The 15,214-nt window shown below is 42.2% G+C and overlaps 1 protein-coding gene across 5 annotated transcripts in view; it reads right to left on the reverse strand.

Annotated features, from left to right (window-relative positions):
- HECW2 (HECT, C2 and WW domain containing E3 ubiquitin protein ligase 2) overlaps positions 1 to 15,214 on the reverse strand; it is a 396,630-nt gene that overhangs the window by 97,135 nt on the left and 284,281 nt on the right. For all 5 annotated transcript variants that reach the window (XM_004576960.3, XM_058664754.1, XM_058664753.1 and 2 more), the window contains 5 exons: positions 13,739 to 15,079; positions 12,561 to 12,656; positions 5,196 to 5,346; positions 4,455 to 4,558; positions 3,204 to 3,328 (listed from right to left, as the gene is read on the reverse strand). In XM_004576960.3, the coding sequence (XP_004577017.2) occupies positions 3,204 to 3,328; positions 4,455 to 4,558; positions 5,196 to 5,346; positions 12,561 to 12,656; positions 13,739 to 15,079 (1,817 nt within the window). The remainder of the gene's footprint in view (positions 1 to 3,203; positions 3,329 to 4,454; positions 4,559 to 5,195; positions 5,347 to 12,560; positions 12,657 to 13,738; positions 15,080 to 15,214) is intronic.

The raw sequence follows: 15,214 nt of genomic DNA on the forward strand, positions 1-15,214 counted from the left end.
TATATAATATGCCTTCATAATATTTTTAATTATAAAGAATTTTATACTGTCTTCATTGAATTAAAGAGTAACTGGATAGAAATGTAAACTTACTAACAAAGCTAACTCTAAACTATCAATTCCCTATTTTGCAATAACAGGAGTTCTTCATACGTAAAAGTAGACTTAAAGACTTTGGAGTAATTCTTTTCTTCAATAAAAACTAACAAGGTGAGATGATAAAGTGAATGTATTTCTGGAGCTCATTAAAAACCAGAATAATAATTACTGGAGATACAGGTGGGGAAAATTACTCAGGTCCTAATTTATAATTCTATATAAGATGTATTTATGTATGTATCAAACAGGCACGCCGACTATAAAGGTTAAGTATTAAAGTTAGAATTAACAGGAGAAATCCTTCATGGAGATAATTTTGGGAAAAAAATATGATCATAGCCAGCAGAGGGCAGTATACTATATCTGAAAGCAAAAGCAGTGCATATATATAAATCACAGGGTGCAGGAATCCTCAAAATTTTGTTTCTTAAATTTCCCTTTAAAGTGATAGCTGTAACTTTATTCTTTTCAGCAGCAATTATGTAAACTATGTCTACATGATACTTATTTTCATGAGTATTTTAAAATGCAAGTTGATGTCTTCATATCAATTAAAAAGGAAATAGGACAGGTGTTCAGTTAAAACGCCACTTTTATGTGTTGAACATTTTCATTCAGAACAAGAAATCTATTAAGTAGTTATAGTCATAAAACATTAAAGAAAGGAAACTAAACAAAATGAAGACATAAAAAAAAGGAGATCAAATGAAGTGTTTTGGCTGTTTCTGATAATTTAGGAAAAAAGAAAAAATTCCAAAGATCTCCACAAAAAAATTGTCTGACTTACCTCCATTCATTCATACCTTGAGACCTTTAGTAAGAAAGGCAAAGGCACTTAATTTTCTACCACATATATATGTATATATGATATACATGTCTGTATGTATTATATATGTATATGTGTGTACATATATATCAGAGAAATAAGTCTTTCTAGACAGAACTTAAACAGTATAGAATTGCAGAGATGTGCAGTAAGGATCATTGCTTTGGAAAGTAACACATGTAGTGCAAGCAGAAAAAGAAAAAATTAAAATGCTTCAGAAGGCATACTTCAATCAAACTGGGCTGCTGGCGAAAAAAAAATTTTAAATCATGTCCAAGTAAAGGGGAAAACAATAACATGAGGAGAAAAAAATAAACAAGAAAAAATGAGTAAATGACTTAACAGTATTTCCAGACAGTTGAAAGACTTAGTTGTCGAAAGACCACATGAGTTATGGTTATGACAAAGACAGTGAAGCTGTTTAACACCTCGGTACACCAGGAGATCCCAAGTTACAAGATCCTCTAATTGCATCAGAATTATGTCAGAGGCTTGAAAGAAAACATAGATCCTGAGACCCACTCTAGACTAATAAATCAGAATCTTAAAGGGACAAATAATATCCTCTTATCTTTAAATCTACCCAATTTCAAAACCACCTTATATCACACCCGAATGACTGGTTATCCAGCCTAACACTGCACTGAAGAGGAATTTGTACCTAACAGGCAGCCCAAATAGAGAAGCCAGTCTTATGGGTAATGTCCTGAGCAGCTTTCAACCGGTTCATGCTATGGAAAATGGCAAATACAAAGCAGGGCTTGGTTTATAGTTTTGCGGGCTGTCTAGACCTTGGGCTGTATGTTTAGACAAAGTTTTGTTGGAACACAGCCAGGTCTACTTTTTTTTACATACTGTCCTTGGTCAAAAGATCTAAAACACCTTACCCTCTGGGCCCTTCAAAGAACTTCCTCTCCTTCCAGGTGCCTCCCTTCAGAGGTAACCATTCACTCCAGTGATGTGTCTTCTAGAATCTTGTAGTACTGAACTCACAACTCTGGCCATGGCATTACAGCACGGTGTCAAGTCTGGCATTTCAGGGACTTTCGTTGTTATCACCTTTTCTATCCTTACGGCTTAGCTCAGTGTCTGGTACATAATACAGAATCAACAAACTATTGCTAAGGCTAGACCTCTTGCTTGGTAGCTGAGGACAGCTAGCATGTAATCTTGTTTGACCTCTTCCCAAATCTTCCCTGTTACAAGCTAAATCTGCAGCCTGCGAGATAATGATGAGTCAAAGCAGAGAGATGATCACTCTTACAAAGCAAAGCTAATGAAATAAAATGGAAATAGACTACCATCAATTAACATGTACATACTAATTACCTCTCCGACATGCCTGGAAACAGGGCTATGTTAACTTCCCTTTTCTCTACAATCTTCTTTAGTTTTCAAGAGGTGTATAAATTATTTTGTTAAATTCAATATTTCTCCTTTCATTCTTTTAACAAAAGCTCCTCATTCTAAGTGTCTTGTTATTTAGATGCTGCTGTTTATTATTTACATATTGTTACCACTTATCTTCGGTATTCTATTTCTCTACCAAATCTGCTATCTCTGGGATCCTTTTTCTTTGCTTCCTTGGCTCCTGATCCAGGCTCAGTATATACTATGATGGATGGATTACATGCAGTTGGACTTCCACAGCCAGTGTTTCTCTCCTTCTAAATTTTTCCATGTTTAATCAATGCTCTTAAGTAAAAGATTTAGCAAGTCACTCCTTGTGCCCTCAGACACTTGTGGGAGAAATCATCCCACCATGCTCCGACACTGGGCATCTCCCTAAATTCATGCTGACACTTCATCACCAATATGATAGCATTAGGAGGAAGAAGGTAAACAGGTGACATAAGAAATGACTAGGTCGCATGGGCTCTGCTTTCATCTCCTAGAATTAGTGCTTTTGTCAGAGAGACCTGAGAGAGATCCCCTGATCCTTCCATGCTGTGAGTAGGTAGCAAGCAGGTGTTACCTGTAACCAAGAAGCAGGCCCAGATATCAAATATGCCAGTACTTTGATCTTGGACTTTCCAGCCTGCAGAACTGTGAAAAAAAAGTTCTGTGGCATCCAAGCCTCCCAGTTAAAGTAACTTGGCTATTGAAGCCTGGCAACCTTAAATATGTTAGATGAGATGAATTACAGCACATAGCGCTTAACACACGGTTTGGACACAGCAGGTGCTCAGGAAACACTAGCTACATTCACTCTTAGTGTGGCTACATCAATCAGGATCATTTGCCTGTCTCCTCCCATACTTTTAGTGTGGCTACTCACAGGGTTAGAATGCAGCACGGTGAAGAACTCTGGGCTGATGAGGAACTTCACAGGGGGAGACTGTAACAGTAACGTGAGCCTGGATCTCGAGGTAGAGTGGGGCAGGACATTCTCCCGTCGGAAATCTGGATGGGACAGAGCACAGAGGCTTTCAGCAAGTGCTTCCTGCAAGCTGGAAACATCGACCCACTTCAGTCTCCACACCATCTGCTGTTATTGTAACCATCCTATAATTTTTTCTTCCATTACTGTAAATTCATACATGAAACCCAACTGTTTTCAATCACACTAAAATAAAATTAAATGTAGGGGCCAGGCAGCATGGCCTAGCGGCTAAAAGTCCTCATCTTGAACATGCCGGGATCCCATATGGGATCTAATCCTGATAGCTCCACTTCCCATCCAGCTCCCTGCTTGTGGCCTGGGAAAGCAGACGAGGACGGCCCAAAGCTTTGGGACCCTGCACCCACGTGGGAGACCTGGAGGAGGTTCCAGGTTCCAGGCTTCGGACCGGTGTAGCACCGGCCGTTGCGGTCACTTGGGGAGTGAATCATCAGACGGAAGATCTTCCTCTCTATCTCTCCTTCTCTCTGTAGATCTGACTTTGTAATAAAAATAAATAAATCTTAAAAAAATTAAATGTAGCAACTCACTACTAACATTATGTATTTTATATTTTTTAAGAAATAATCCAATTTTACTACCTTCCCCCAAAGTTCAGAAGCTAGTTTACATATCTTTTAAGATTTCCTTCCTTGTTTGAGAGGTAGAATGGCAGGACAGACAGGGAAAGGCACAGAGATCTTCCATCTGCTGGTTTGTATCCCCTAATGGCCACAACAGCCAGAGTTGAGCCAGTCTGGAGGTAGGAACCCAGGAATTTCAGAACGGTGCTAGAGGCCCAGTCATTGTGACTGTCTTATGCCATCTTCACAGGCTCATAAGCAAGAAGCTGGGTTGAAGTTGAATAGCCAGGACTTGATCCAACATGCTGATATGGGATGCAATGTCGGATTCAGCAGTTTAACCTGCTGTGTCACAACATTAGTCAATGTTTACAGTTTGACTTGTGGTTCTTTTCTGAGTACTAATGAAAATTGAGGATTAGGAAAGTTGGTAAATTACATTTTTGAAAGTCAAATTTTATTCAAGATCAAAATATCTCCATATGCAAAGCCATATTTCTTTGAAATCCTTACTTAATCATTCCACTATTAGGAGATTTTGAATTACAAACCCAAAGGCTCTTACCTGCACTGGCTTGGTGAAAATCGGCTTCCTCCCCTGCCCCATCAATAGTGTTGGTGTTTTCCTCAGGCCTCTCGTTGGTCATAGTTCGGCGGATACTCTGATAGCTACAACCACAAGCTTAGAGTTATGGTCCAGCAGCTTTGAAAAGGTGGACTCCACTGCTCCCCAGAGCCCACAGCATTTCACTATGTCAGCCTCCCGCACCAGACTTTATGGGTCATCTATTGGTTAAGCAAATTACATCACACACACTAGATGGCTTCTGTCCATTGTTGGTGGAACATTTTTCAGAGAAAGTAATAAATGTTTTTTTTTTAATCTGCAGCCCTTAATTAAAGAAACTAAATTCTTACAGTGTAAAAGAATGACTTTATGTTCCATAGCAATTATTTCTTGGAAAAAAAAATTTAAGAAGCTTAGGTTTTTAAGGAAGATCCATCTTAAATGAACAGTCTAGAGATTAGAACAAGTGCTTGATTGCAAATTATAAATGTATATACATTGTAATTTATGAGAAAGCAGTGGCTTGGAATAACTAAACGGAGTTACCATTCTCTCTTTAGTTTCCAAGCAAGGTGTGTATGTATATGATCCTTTTCCTTCCCTAACCAGTTGAAGTCTATGAAAGGACTTCAAAGGGAGCAACACCTAACCTTGATGACAGGATATCCCAAGATGAAAGCAGCAGCTCCGTCTTTTACTTCCTACGAGCCCAACCATAAAGCAAATGCCCCCTCTCACCGCCGGTTGAGCTGCTCCATTTGTTGGATGGAGTTAGATCTCTGCAGCACCTGTGGGGCCGGGGGAGCCGTGGGCCGCTGCCACGTCGTGGTTCTGTTAACGTGATCCACATAGAAGATCCTGCCGTGGCTGTCAATGCGCGCCTCCCAATCTAGACAGCAGGGGAGGCACCGAAAGAAGGGTGAGGGGGAGGAGCTGGCACCATTAACGTGGTTCAGTAAACTCACCACATCGTTTTTCTTTTTTACCATGCTGTAATTTGGGGTTAATAACACACACCTCACGACATAATCTAGCACTTCTCCCCAGTTATTAAGCATATCCTGCGTGTGCAACATCAATCTCTACAAGTCTCTAAAGAATCTGTTCAGTCTCCCAACAGTGCTCACCATCACCCAGTATTCTAGAAACACATGTAAACTGTTTTCAAAACACTACAGGTATTCACAGCAAAATTGGCATTGATGCTTATTTTCACCAAAAATGATTTTTCTCTAGCTTACATGGAAGACTCATAGCTGGGAATGTGCACATATTTACAAACAATTGGAGTACTCTTAGTTCCCAGAAGTGATCACTGCTATCTTAGCAATCACACAGTATCATTGTCTATGCACCTCCATTTGTGCTTTCTCAAAGATGAACACTTTTTTTTTCAGCGCTACCGAAACTTCTTGTCTCCAAGTTCCAATAAATACAGCACTTTGAAAGATCGTTTAGTTTTATGGTGAAGCAAATGCATTGATTAAGTGTGTTAATCTTTGCAAATAAATGTCTAAGTGCATGCTCAGTAAAGAAAGACTTGTCTTTGGAGCCAGATACCCTACTTGTATAATGCTCTAAGAGGGCATATCCCAATGAAACCCACAGAGTATGGGTTGATCCTTTTGAAAGGCAACATTGTAAAGCTTGTTATAGTTGGCAAGGGTCATTTATACAAAAAATATGAAAGCATCAGAGTTCTAGTTTTAAAATGGAACTCAGCAAAGTATTTTATATGTATATATTTGTGTAAAATTTTTTAAAATTAATACATTCTCAGAAGGTCGGCTATTTTAAAACCCTCCATATAATCATCTGATTTGTGACAAGTCACTAGGGGTCTCATTCTGAAAACTAGGAAAGGCATATGTATATGCTCCTGGCCATCTGTGGCATTTGTTCTAGAAATTAACACAGCAAGTCTAACACAGGCCTTGAGGTTAGAAAGACCTTTGTGGTAAATCCCAGCCTGCACTAGACAATCATGGAGGGTTGATACCCATAACAGCAGTAGAAACATATCTTAGACACTAGAATTTATGAAAAAAGGACATGGGAAACTGACTAAGGAAAAGCACCACATAGATTAAAAAAAAAGTCATGCACATGACAGTATCTTCAAGAAAATCTCCCAAACCCCTTTGAAGCATTCCACTCTTTTGTTCCTTATGCACTTCCCCATCTTAGAGATTTTGAGAACTCCCAACTCATTCTTCTCTCCTTATAACCAGAATAATTCAAGCACATATTGTATGTCAAATCAAATGCACATAAAAATAAATGGTCATTCCCTCCCTTAAGAATGTTTCCAGTAGCTTCCAATTCTAAAACCTATAGGCCAGTTAGTGCTAAGAAATGAGCTGAGAACAACTAAAGAAAGCAGAAAGAGCAGGTGCTGCCAAGCTCCAAACAAGGTCATTGCTAAAATTTAGTTCTAAGTTTTCTGGCAGTTAAGGCAGAAAACATACGCTGCATATTTTCCATTTTCTTACAAAGACAGCTAAAAATATGTATCTTCAAAGACGGAACATTCTCTTGGAACTAACTAAATCAGAATGTGTCACATAAGATGGGTGTGTGGCAATTTCAGGGCTATATGTACAGCAATATGAGAAAGTTGACAGAAGGATCTCCACATATATTTACCGCAGTCTTGCATATGGCATGTAATACACAAACAAGTGATTTTAAATGACATTACGCCAAAGAGAGGATGAATCTTAGAATCATTCACCTTGCACAAAGGCCAGGAATAACTTTAAGCTATAGTTTAATAAAGGCATCTGAATGGGTCATGGAGTGAATCAGGAAATAAGGACTACAAATTTGCTATCTGGTAACGTGGGATGTTCAGTGAACATTAGGACGACCCCTGTCAAATATTGTCCGACATTATTACTTAAGTTTCCATAACAAGAAATTTTATATTTCTTATGTCAAATGAACACTTGCACTGACTTGGGAAAGACTGTGATGCTGTTGGCTTATTCATGACTGCATACCTGACCTTCCCCTACAGATCGAAATCCTTCCACCCCGGCATTAGCAGCAGAGGTACCTGCAGCATGCTTGTTCCTTTGTCATATCTACCACATTACTCTGTAATATACACTTGCCCTAACATTTTTTGTCTTTATTTGGATCCGATTCATTCCTGGTTTGAGAAAGCATACAAGAACTCTATTCAGTCAAACTCTGTTTAGAGTTTCTTAGAGACTAACAATGCTAAAATCAAATAATCAGAATTAGACAAGCTTAACATTACATCTTAGCTTGCCACATTGTGAAACAGCATACATAATAGCAGAAGGTATTAAGACTGAGTGCAATGTATTGGGTGGTGAGGTGTTCAGTACACTAAATTGGGAGGTCCTGGCTTGTCACACAATCTTCAGAGGGTCACTTCATCTCTACGGACAGCAATTTTTAGAAATTAGAGGACAGAATTAAACCAAATTTCCATTTCTCTTCTAAAATTCTATATCAACCGGCTCATTTTAGTACATTAAATTCAGGATCAAGCAACACCTTAGCATCATCTTCCACACAGCCTAGAATCTCCCAACTGAACTCTAATCATCGAATCTTACAGAGACTGGGCCTTTGTGTTCCTTTGGAGGGTGATACAAGATCCCATTTGCATCACAAATTTTATGACAGTAATGCTTGTAAACCATCAGTGGGAGAAAGGACAGGTGAGGCTCTCTGAGCACATGTACCATAATCTGAAGTTTAACAAAAACGCAAATTTCTAGGTACATGCCGAATCTCCAAAGTCCGTAAAGGGGGAACTCACTTAGCTACTACTCTAGGGATTTCTAGATACACTACAATCTGGCAAATACAGACAAAAATTGCTTAGAACTTAAGAGACCAGCTAGTTTTCTGAACAAACATATGGAGGAAATGCTAGCTTTGTCAGAGGTCACTAAGAGTGGATACACAGGAAATGAAACTAAACCTAAATATTCCAAACTGTCATCTGGTAGCAAGTGGACTCTGAGATGCTCTGCGACTAAGATATAATAAGTCCCTTTAAATGGTGGAATATAAGATGAAGTTGGATTTAGAAAGCATTTAAGACTATTCCAATGCCACTATCACAGAACTGATAGTCCCAGCAGGACCTGGGAAAGTAGGAAAGAGAAGGTCTCAAAAATTCTGCTTTTACAATCTACATTTGTGAGAAAGGTTAGGGTTATCCCTGTGATTCCTCGGTTTGTCCTATCATCTTTTTTCTCTCCACTTCCTCCAAATCTGGACCAACCAGCTGGAGATGAGAAAGAACACATCTCAGGGAGGGCTAAGGGAAAGAACAATGACTACACAGAAGGAAGTACAAAACAGAGAAGCCAGCACTGGACAGCCTGGGAGTCAAAAAGGGAGGGACTGAGTAGGGGCCCAGATTCCTTTAAAGTGAATTTGAACCTGGTACCTACCTGACTACAGTGAAACACATTTATAAATCCAGTATAAATATGACAATAACCATGAGTATCTTGTAACAAAACAGCGAGGTAAAATTATACTGACTTAAAAAAAACTTTTTTTTTAAAGATTTCTTTATTTTTATTGGAAAGGTGAATATACAGAGGAGGAAAGACAGAGAGGAAGATCTTCCATCCGATGGTTCATTCCCCAAGTGACCACAATGGCTGGAGCAGAGCCAATCCGGAGTCAGGAGCCAGGAACCTCTTCCGGGCCTCCCACGTGGGTGCAGGGTCCCAAAGCTTTGGGCCATCCTTGACTGCTTTCCCAAGCCACAAGCAGGGAGCTGGATGGGAAGGAGGGCTGCCGGGATTAGAACTGGCACCCATATGGGGTCCCGGTGTGTGCAAGGCGAGGACTTTAACCACTACGCAATAGCACCGGGTCCTTAAAAGAACTTTAAAAAATATTTATTTAGCATATAAGTAAAATGAAAAAGAACTTTGATAGGCAAAAGGTATCAGTGTTTAAATGATTTTTTTTTCTTATTTTGGCCTTCAAGGTGCTGAAATTTCCTTATATATGACTTTTGGGAAACAGATTAGCAGGTTCCCTGCCCATGGAGAGTGGAGGTGGTGGCTGGCAAGGGGATCTCCAGAGTGCTGTGGCATGGTTGTTGGCTGTTCAGTTGGACAGAACCAATAGGTTGAAAGTGATCTTTTAGTTGTTTCATTTTAACACTTATTTATTTTATTAACCTGAAAGTTTGAGTGACAGAGAAAGAGCCTGGGAACATGAAAGCGAGAAGGAGGAAGCAGGGGAGAGAGAAAGGAATCTTCCAGCAAATGGTTCCCTCTCTCGATGGCCATAAAAGCCAGAGCTGGGCCAGGTAAAAGCCAGAAGCCAGGAACTCCATCCAAGTCTTCTACACAGGTGCAGTGACTCAGGTAGTCAGCTACCTCCTGTTGCCTTCCCAGGGACATGGGCAGGGGGCAAGTGTGAAGTAGCCAGAACTGGAAGTGATGCTCCAACATGGATATGCGTTAGTTTCACCCTCTGCTCCACAACACTGGCTCCTTGAGGGTGATATTTTCTGCAGATTTCTGATATTTGTATAAATTTTACAAAATTTGACTTGTTGCTTATTTTGTCCCTAACTCTTCAATAAAAAAACAGCTTTTTAAAATTAAAAATGTCTAATTTTTCCTCAAAACTAAATTTTAGAGAGTGAGAACCCTTATTCTGAAACATAATAGAAACTATGTTGGAGTTCAAAGAGGGCTCAGTGTCTCATCTTCCTCGGAGGCAGGTGTACACAGGAGGAGGCACCTCACCTGGAAGTCAGGCAGGTGACTGCAGTGACCTTGTTGGTCACCACCCTGTGGCTCAACCAGGTTTTCTCTGTGTAACATCTGGATCAGCCTTTTCCACTGTGCAGGTCCCTTTCCCCGCAGCTGCAGGACTCACTCCCAAAGCAGGGCACTTTGTGCTTAAATGACTACCATTTCCAGATGTTTTTTGTTTCTTTTTTGCTATCATCGTTGGTATTTTCCTTTACTCCATATGTGCACCTACATCTAGTGAGGAACCTGTCTGGACCACCTTGGCTTCTCTAAGACTTAACTGGACAGAGGGGATTCTGTGGTGTCCCATCATGCAGTGCCACTTCAGGCCCCTAGCAGACCATGGGGTATCCATGTGTGTCCCAAGGTAGCAACTTCTTTTCTGCATGTGGCTACATGCTTCTTATCTAAATTTTGCCCTTGTCTGTTGAGTCTTCCAGCCTTATTCCTCCTTTCTTGGAATCAGAGAGTAGATCTGCAACTTAGAATTCAGGTTGCTCAGCTCCTGTAGGGATCACCTCATAGGTTCTCAAATACTTACACTCCCCCTGGACCGTGGACTATGCCCTGGAATTGTGGGCTGTGTAACTTCAACCATTAGTTAAAAGATGTTCTGACAACTGACAGAAAATAAGAAAGCTCCAGCCTTGGGAGGAGGTATGAGACCACCAACAGGCTTTCAGGGAAGCAGCTCAGATAAGAACAGGCACTGAGCACCTCAGGAATCAGCAGTCACCAGATCCATGGGTGGGGATGGGGGGCGGGGAATGGAGGCAGTCCAGGACTGAACCCTGTTAAACCACTGTCAGCAGGAGAAGTTTTGATCTTTTCAGCATTAAAATATGTGAAGAAGGAGTGGCCAGTCTAGCCCTTTCTAAAAAAAAAAACTGTCATTTCTCTGTTACTGACTCCAGGGAGATGGAGACTTTACCCAGTGGTGTCCTGGAGACAATATAGAGCTGGAGTATGTTTTTCTACTGAAAGGGGAATTTCTCTAGAAGCAGGAATCGACTCAAGATAAGGAGTCTGGATATAGGATTTGGTGCTACTTGAGGTTTCAAGCTTCTACTTGGGTGCTGGCATATATCCCCTGTGGATAAGGGATGACCCCTGCACACGTGAGAAAAGCCCTCCCAAAACTCTGTGTTCTTAACTCAATTCACTTCCATTATACCTACATATCTTCCAGAAATATTAGTCTTGCATTGACTGTGATCTTTTCTCTAAGGGTAAGCAGAAAGGAATCCTTTCTCCCCAATCCTTCTCCATCTGCTTAAGATGACATATGATTAAACAATCTCTTGACCTATTTTTCTTGACAGCTGAAATAAATGTCTCCTCTGAATATCAGCCTTCAAATTTCCAATATATGCACATGGTAAGAATTTTGATACAACAGCACTCCCAAAGGAGCAAGTCAATATTCTGTTAAACTCCATATGCAATCATTAGGCTCTTTGGTCAGCACTCAACAAAACTAACCACCAAAGATTTTAGTCCTTTCAATTCCCACAGTGACAATACAGTCAGGGAGCTGCTTGCTGGGAGCACAGATGAGTAAGAGGGGAGGAGGAGCAATAACAGAGAGCATAAGCAGAAGGGAGACACCTTTCAAGGGTCCCCTGAAAGTGGTATTCATGGAATGCTATAGTCATTCTTCACCAGTCTCTCAGAGTAACATGCTTCAAGGGCTTCTGGATTATGACCAGCCATGGTTATTACTTATATCTCTGAGTAACAGCAGTGTAACTGTTTCCTAGAACCCACAATCCACCTTTCCTTTACAAGCAAAATATTTCCCAAAAAGTACATTAAATAATTGTTATGCCCAAAACACACAGTGTAATAATTTCTGAAATTACTAATACTTCTCTCAATATCCATCTACCCAATTCAAAACCTTATTGTGAATGATTTAAAATAACAAGAGCGATAGAAAAAAAAAACATGGAATTACATATAATGAGGTTTGTCTAAGAGACTAAACCAATTTGAAATTGGATTGAAATTCATGCTGTTGCTAGGTAAAATTTAAAAATACTCTAGTATGCACCCAATAGCCCAAAATGCATGAATCTACTCCCACAATTGCAGTATTTACATAGGCAATACAGTAGTTACTATCTTACTTGCTGCCCTCTCATGCAGGGGAATAATGCCAGGCAGGAGTCACTGGCATGGAACTTTCTAGCCCACACTTACTACATCAAGGGACCCTCAGCTTCCTCCCTCTTGAGTACCCATGGATCCATCTTTTAATGTCCATGGACTGCGTATTCACCACCCTTGTACCCCATGATGAAGGTGGGCCCTTTACTTAATAGATGCTCACTTGGTGGGAGAGCCTCATCCACCCTCTGGTACCGGCTAACATCCTGGCGCACTGAAGGTAGTGACCGCAAGGGCTGGTGGCCGTTGGCTTGAGAACCTAGGATGAAAGCAGAAAGGTTACCCAGGGATAGCTTTCTTCTTCATGGCCAAAAAAGCCTCTACTAGAAAAAAAAAACAAAATACAAAACAAAAAAACACCTGATGTATTCTGCAGCTCATCTCTGCTTTCTCAGTCTCATTTCCCATAGGAGGTCTCAGAAACAAGAAAATAAACAGGAGGTGAAGGCTTCAAACAGGACTTCCTGGATTAATGGCCCAGTATGCAGCCCTCTGTCTCCTGCCTCTCCTCCAACCCTTCCCGTCCCCTGGCCTCTGTCCTCATCATCCATGGCCATGCTCATGAAGGAATCAAAAAGAGGAGGAAAAAAAAGAGATAATTTGTACAGAAAAAAAATAAAGAATAAAAAAATTCCTATTTTTGGATCTATGTTACTTAGTCATAAAAATAGGCACTCTATTTATAAAAGGACATTTTAAAGACATTCTAGAAAGCTACACGCATTGAAGTATAACACAAATGTTATGTGTAGATTTGTATCCTATGACATACACGCAGCTCAAGTGTCAGAATGTTGTACATAATTAATATTTCTTGCACTGTAGAAGACATCGTATTGCCTTTGATGCGAAGCACCTATTAACCTGTTCTGCATTTTATGGAAGAGGTGTGACTGAACAATGTTCTTGCTAACCTCTGCAGATTACAGTCTCTCTGGCTTTGCATCTGCAAAATTTGGTACCACTAGATATTCCTTATTTAAGTCTGAAGACTGCTGTTTGTCAGCCTCTTAATTTCAGCAGAAGGATCCATTTTTGTTTTTTAAAAGCACTGAACTCAAACTTCAGCCTACCTGGATAATCATCAGTCTTCTTCCCAACTATGTAACTAAGTTCCTCGGTCTCCCCAGCTCTGACAAAAGACCTCATCTGGAGGAAGGGCTTCTGATGCCCATGAATTTGTTACATGTTTCCCTCTCCCTGGCCCTATATTTAATCTGGCTTCTCATCCCATCTCACTCCACCTTGGCTGAGCGGGGAAGTCGGGTTTCTTGCAACCTTCAGTGTAACTTACATTGAAGGAAATCCACAGAACTTGGCAGAGCAGCTTCCACAACCTACCTCCAGTGGCGCCCTCCTCCTGGGCAGTGGCCCCTTCACATGTGCTGTGGGCATCCCCAGCGTCATCTTCTCCTTGGGGCTGGCTCTCAGCACCTGCCGTGGCTCCTTCCAGGCTCCCCCTCCGCTGCCAGACCTCCCCCAACTCCTCCTGGGCAGGTGAAGTAGCTGATTCTGCCCCCGGTCCTTCTTCCTCCCCACCAGGCACCTGCACCACAGGTAAAGGCACAGGTGTGCATATGGAATCTTGGGATCCTTCTGCAGGGTCACTGCTGGTAGGCTCCACCACCCCAGCTCCTTCTTCCTCATCCTGAGAAGAAAAGGCCGGCGTTTCAGGAAACCGAGCGCTCTCCAGAGAGGAGCACCGGGTCTCCACAGAGGACAGCTGCGTGGTCACGCTCTCATTACAGGAGCTGTCAGCACCTTCCATGTCACTCTCCCCCTCAGGCCTGGTGCTGGCTTCGCTCACACTCTCTGTCCGGGCAGGGTCACTGGGCTCTGTCTCGGAGGACACCTGGGAAGGCTCAGAGCCCTGGTCAAGGGACTCAGTCTCACTGGCAGCCCTTCGGCTTCCCCCGGACGCATCCGAAGTGCCCATGTCTGCCCCGCTCGTGGGCTGATCCGCTTCCTGCGAGCTACACGGGTCGGCGCCGCCCTGGTCAGGGCCGGGCTGAGGTTCTGGCCCAGATTCGCCTTCCTCCGCGGCAGGGCCTGAAGCTGAGGTGCTGTCTGTAAGCTCTGGGAGGTTTTCTGGTTTATCCTCCAAGGAAACAACATCATGCATGGAGGCTTCCTCATTCTCAGCTGGGTTGTCCTCTGGCTTTGTCTGGGACGTCAGGCTTGCGTCGTCCGTTCTCGATGCCCTGCTGAACATGATCAGGCCCCCTTCCTCCTCCAAGGAAGAGGGGTACCCCAGGTCTGGCTGGAACTCGTGGTCCTCTTCATCCGAATCAATGTGAAGCATCGCGTTGAGTCTCGTGTCAGTGGGAAAACTACTCCTTAGTTTGGGAGAGGCTCCCAAGGGCCTCTCGGAGCAGGCTGCTGCCCCAGGCCTGGCAGAGCCATTGTGCTCCAGAGCATCTAAATAATCGTTGAGTGAATCCTGGCGTCCACGGGGAGGTGAGGTCCGTGACGATGTGGAGGTGAGCTCCTCTGTGTCTATTTCCAGAGTGGAGCTAGTCCTGAACGAGTGCTTGGGGGTGCTCTCGGCCGCACTATCCTCAGAAACCGGCCCGTTAGCACAGACTGGGCTCCCCGGCATGTCCTCGTCATCCGAAGGGCTCCCCAGGTCTCCGTTCACGGTGCTGACACCCAGTATTGTACCCACAGCTTCCGGGGAAGCATCTGCATGAGAAAAGAGCTATTATTTAGAAAGAACTAGAAACCATGAGTGACCATAAGTGACCACCTCGGGGCAGGACCAGTGCCTTGCTCAATACCAAATGATGATACCGACAGGCAGTTTGGTATGCCTGTTCA

Source organism: Ochotona princeps, chromosome 5 (assembly GCF_030435755.1).
Source record: "Ochotona princeps isolate mOchPri1 chromosome 5, mOchPri1.hap1, whole genome shotgun sequence".
In the NCBI taxonomy this organism is placed as follows: Eukaryota; Metazoa; Chordata; class Mammalia; order Lagomorpha; family Ochotonidae; genus Ochotona; species Ochotona princeps.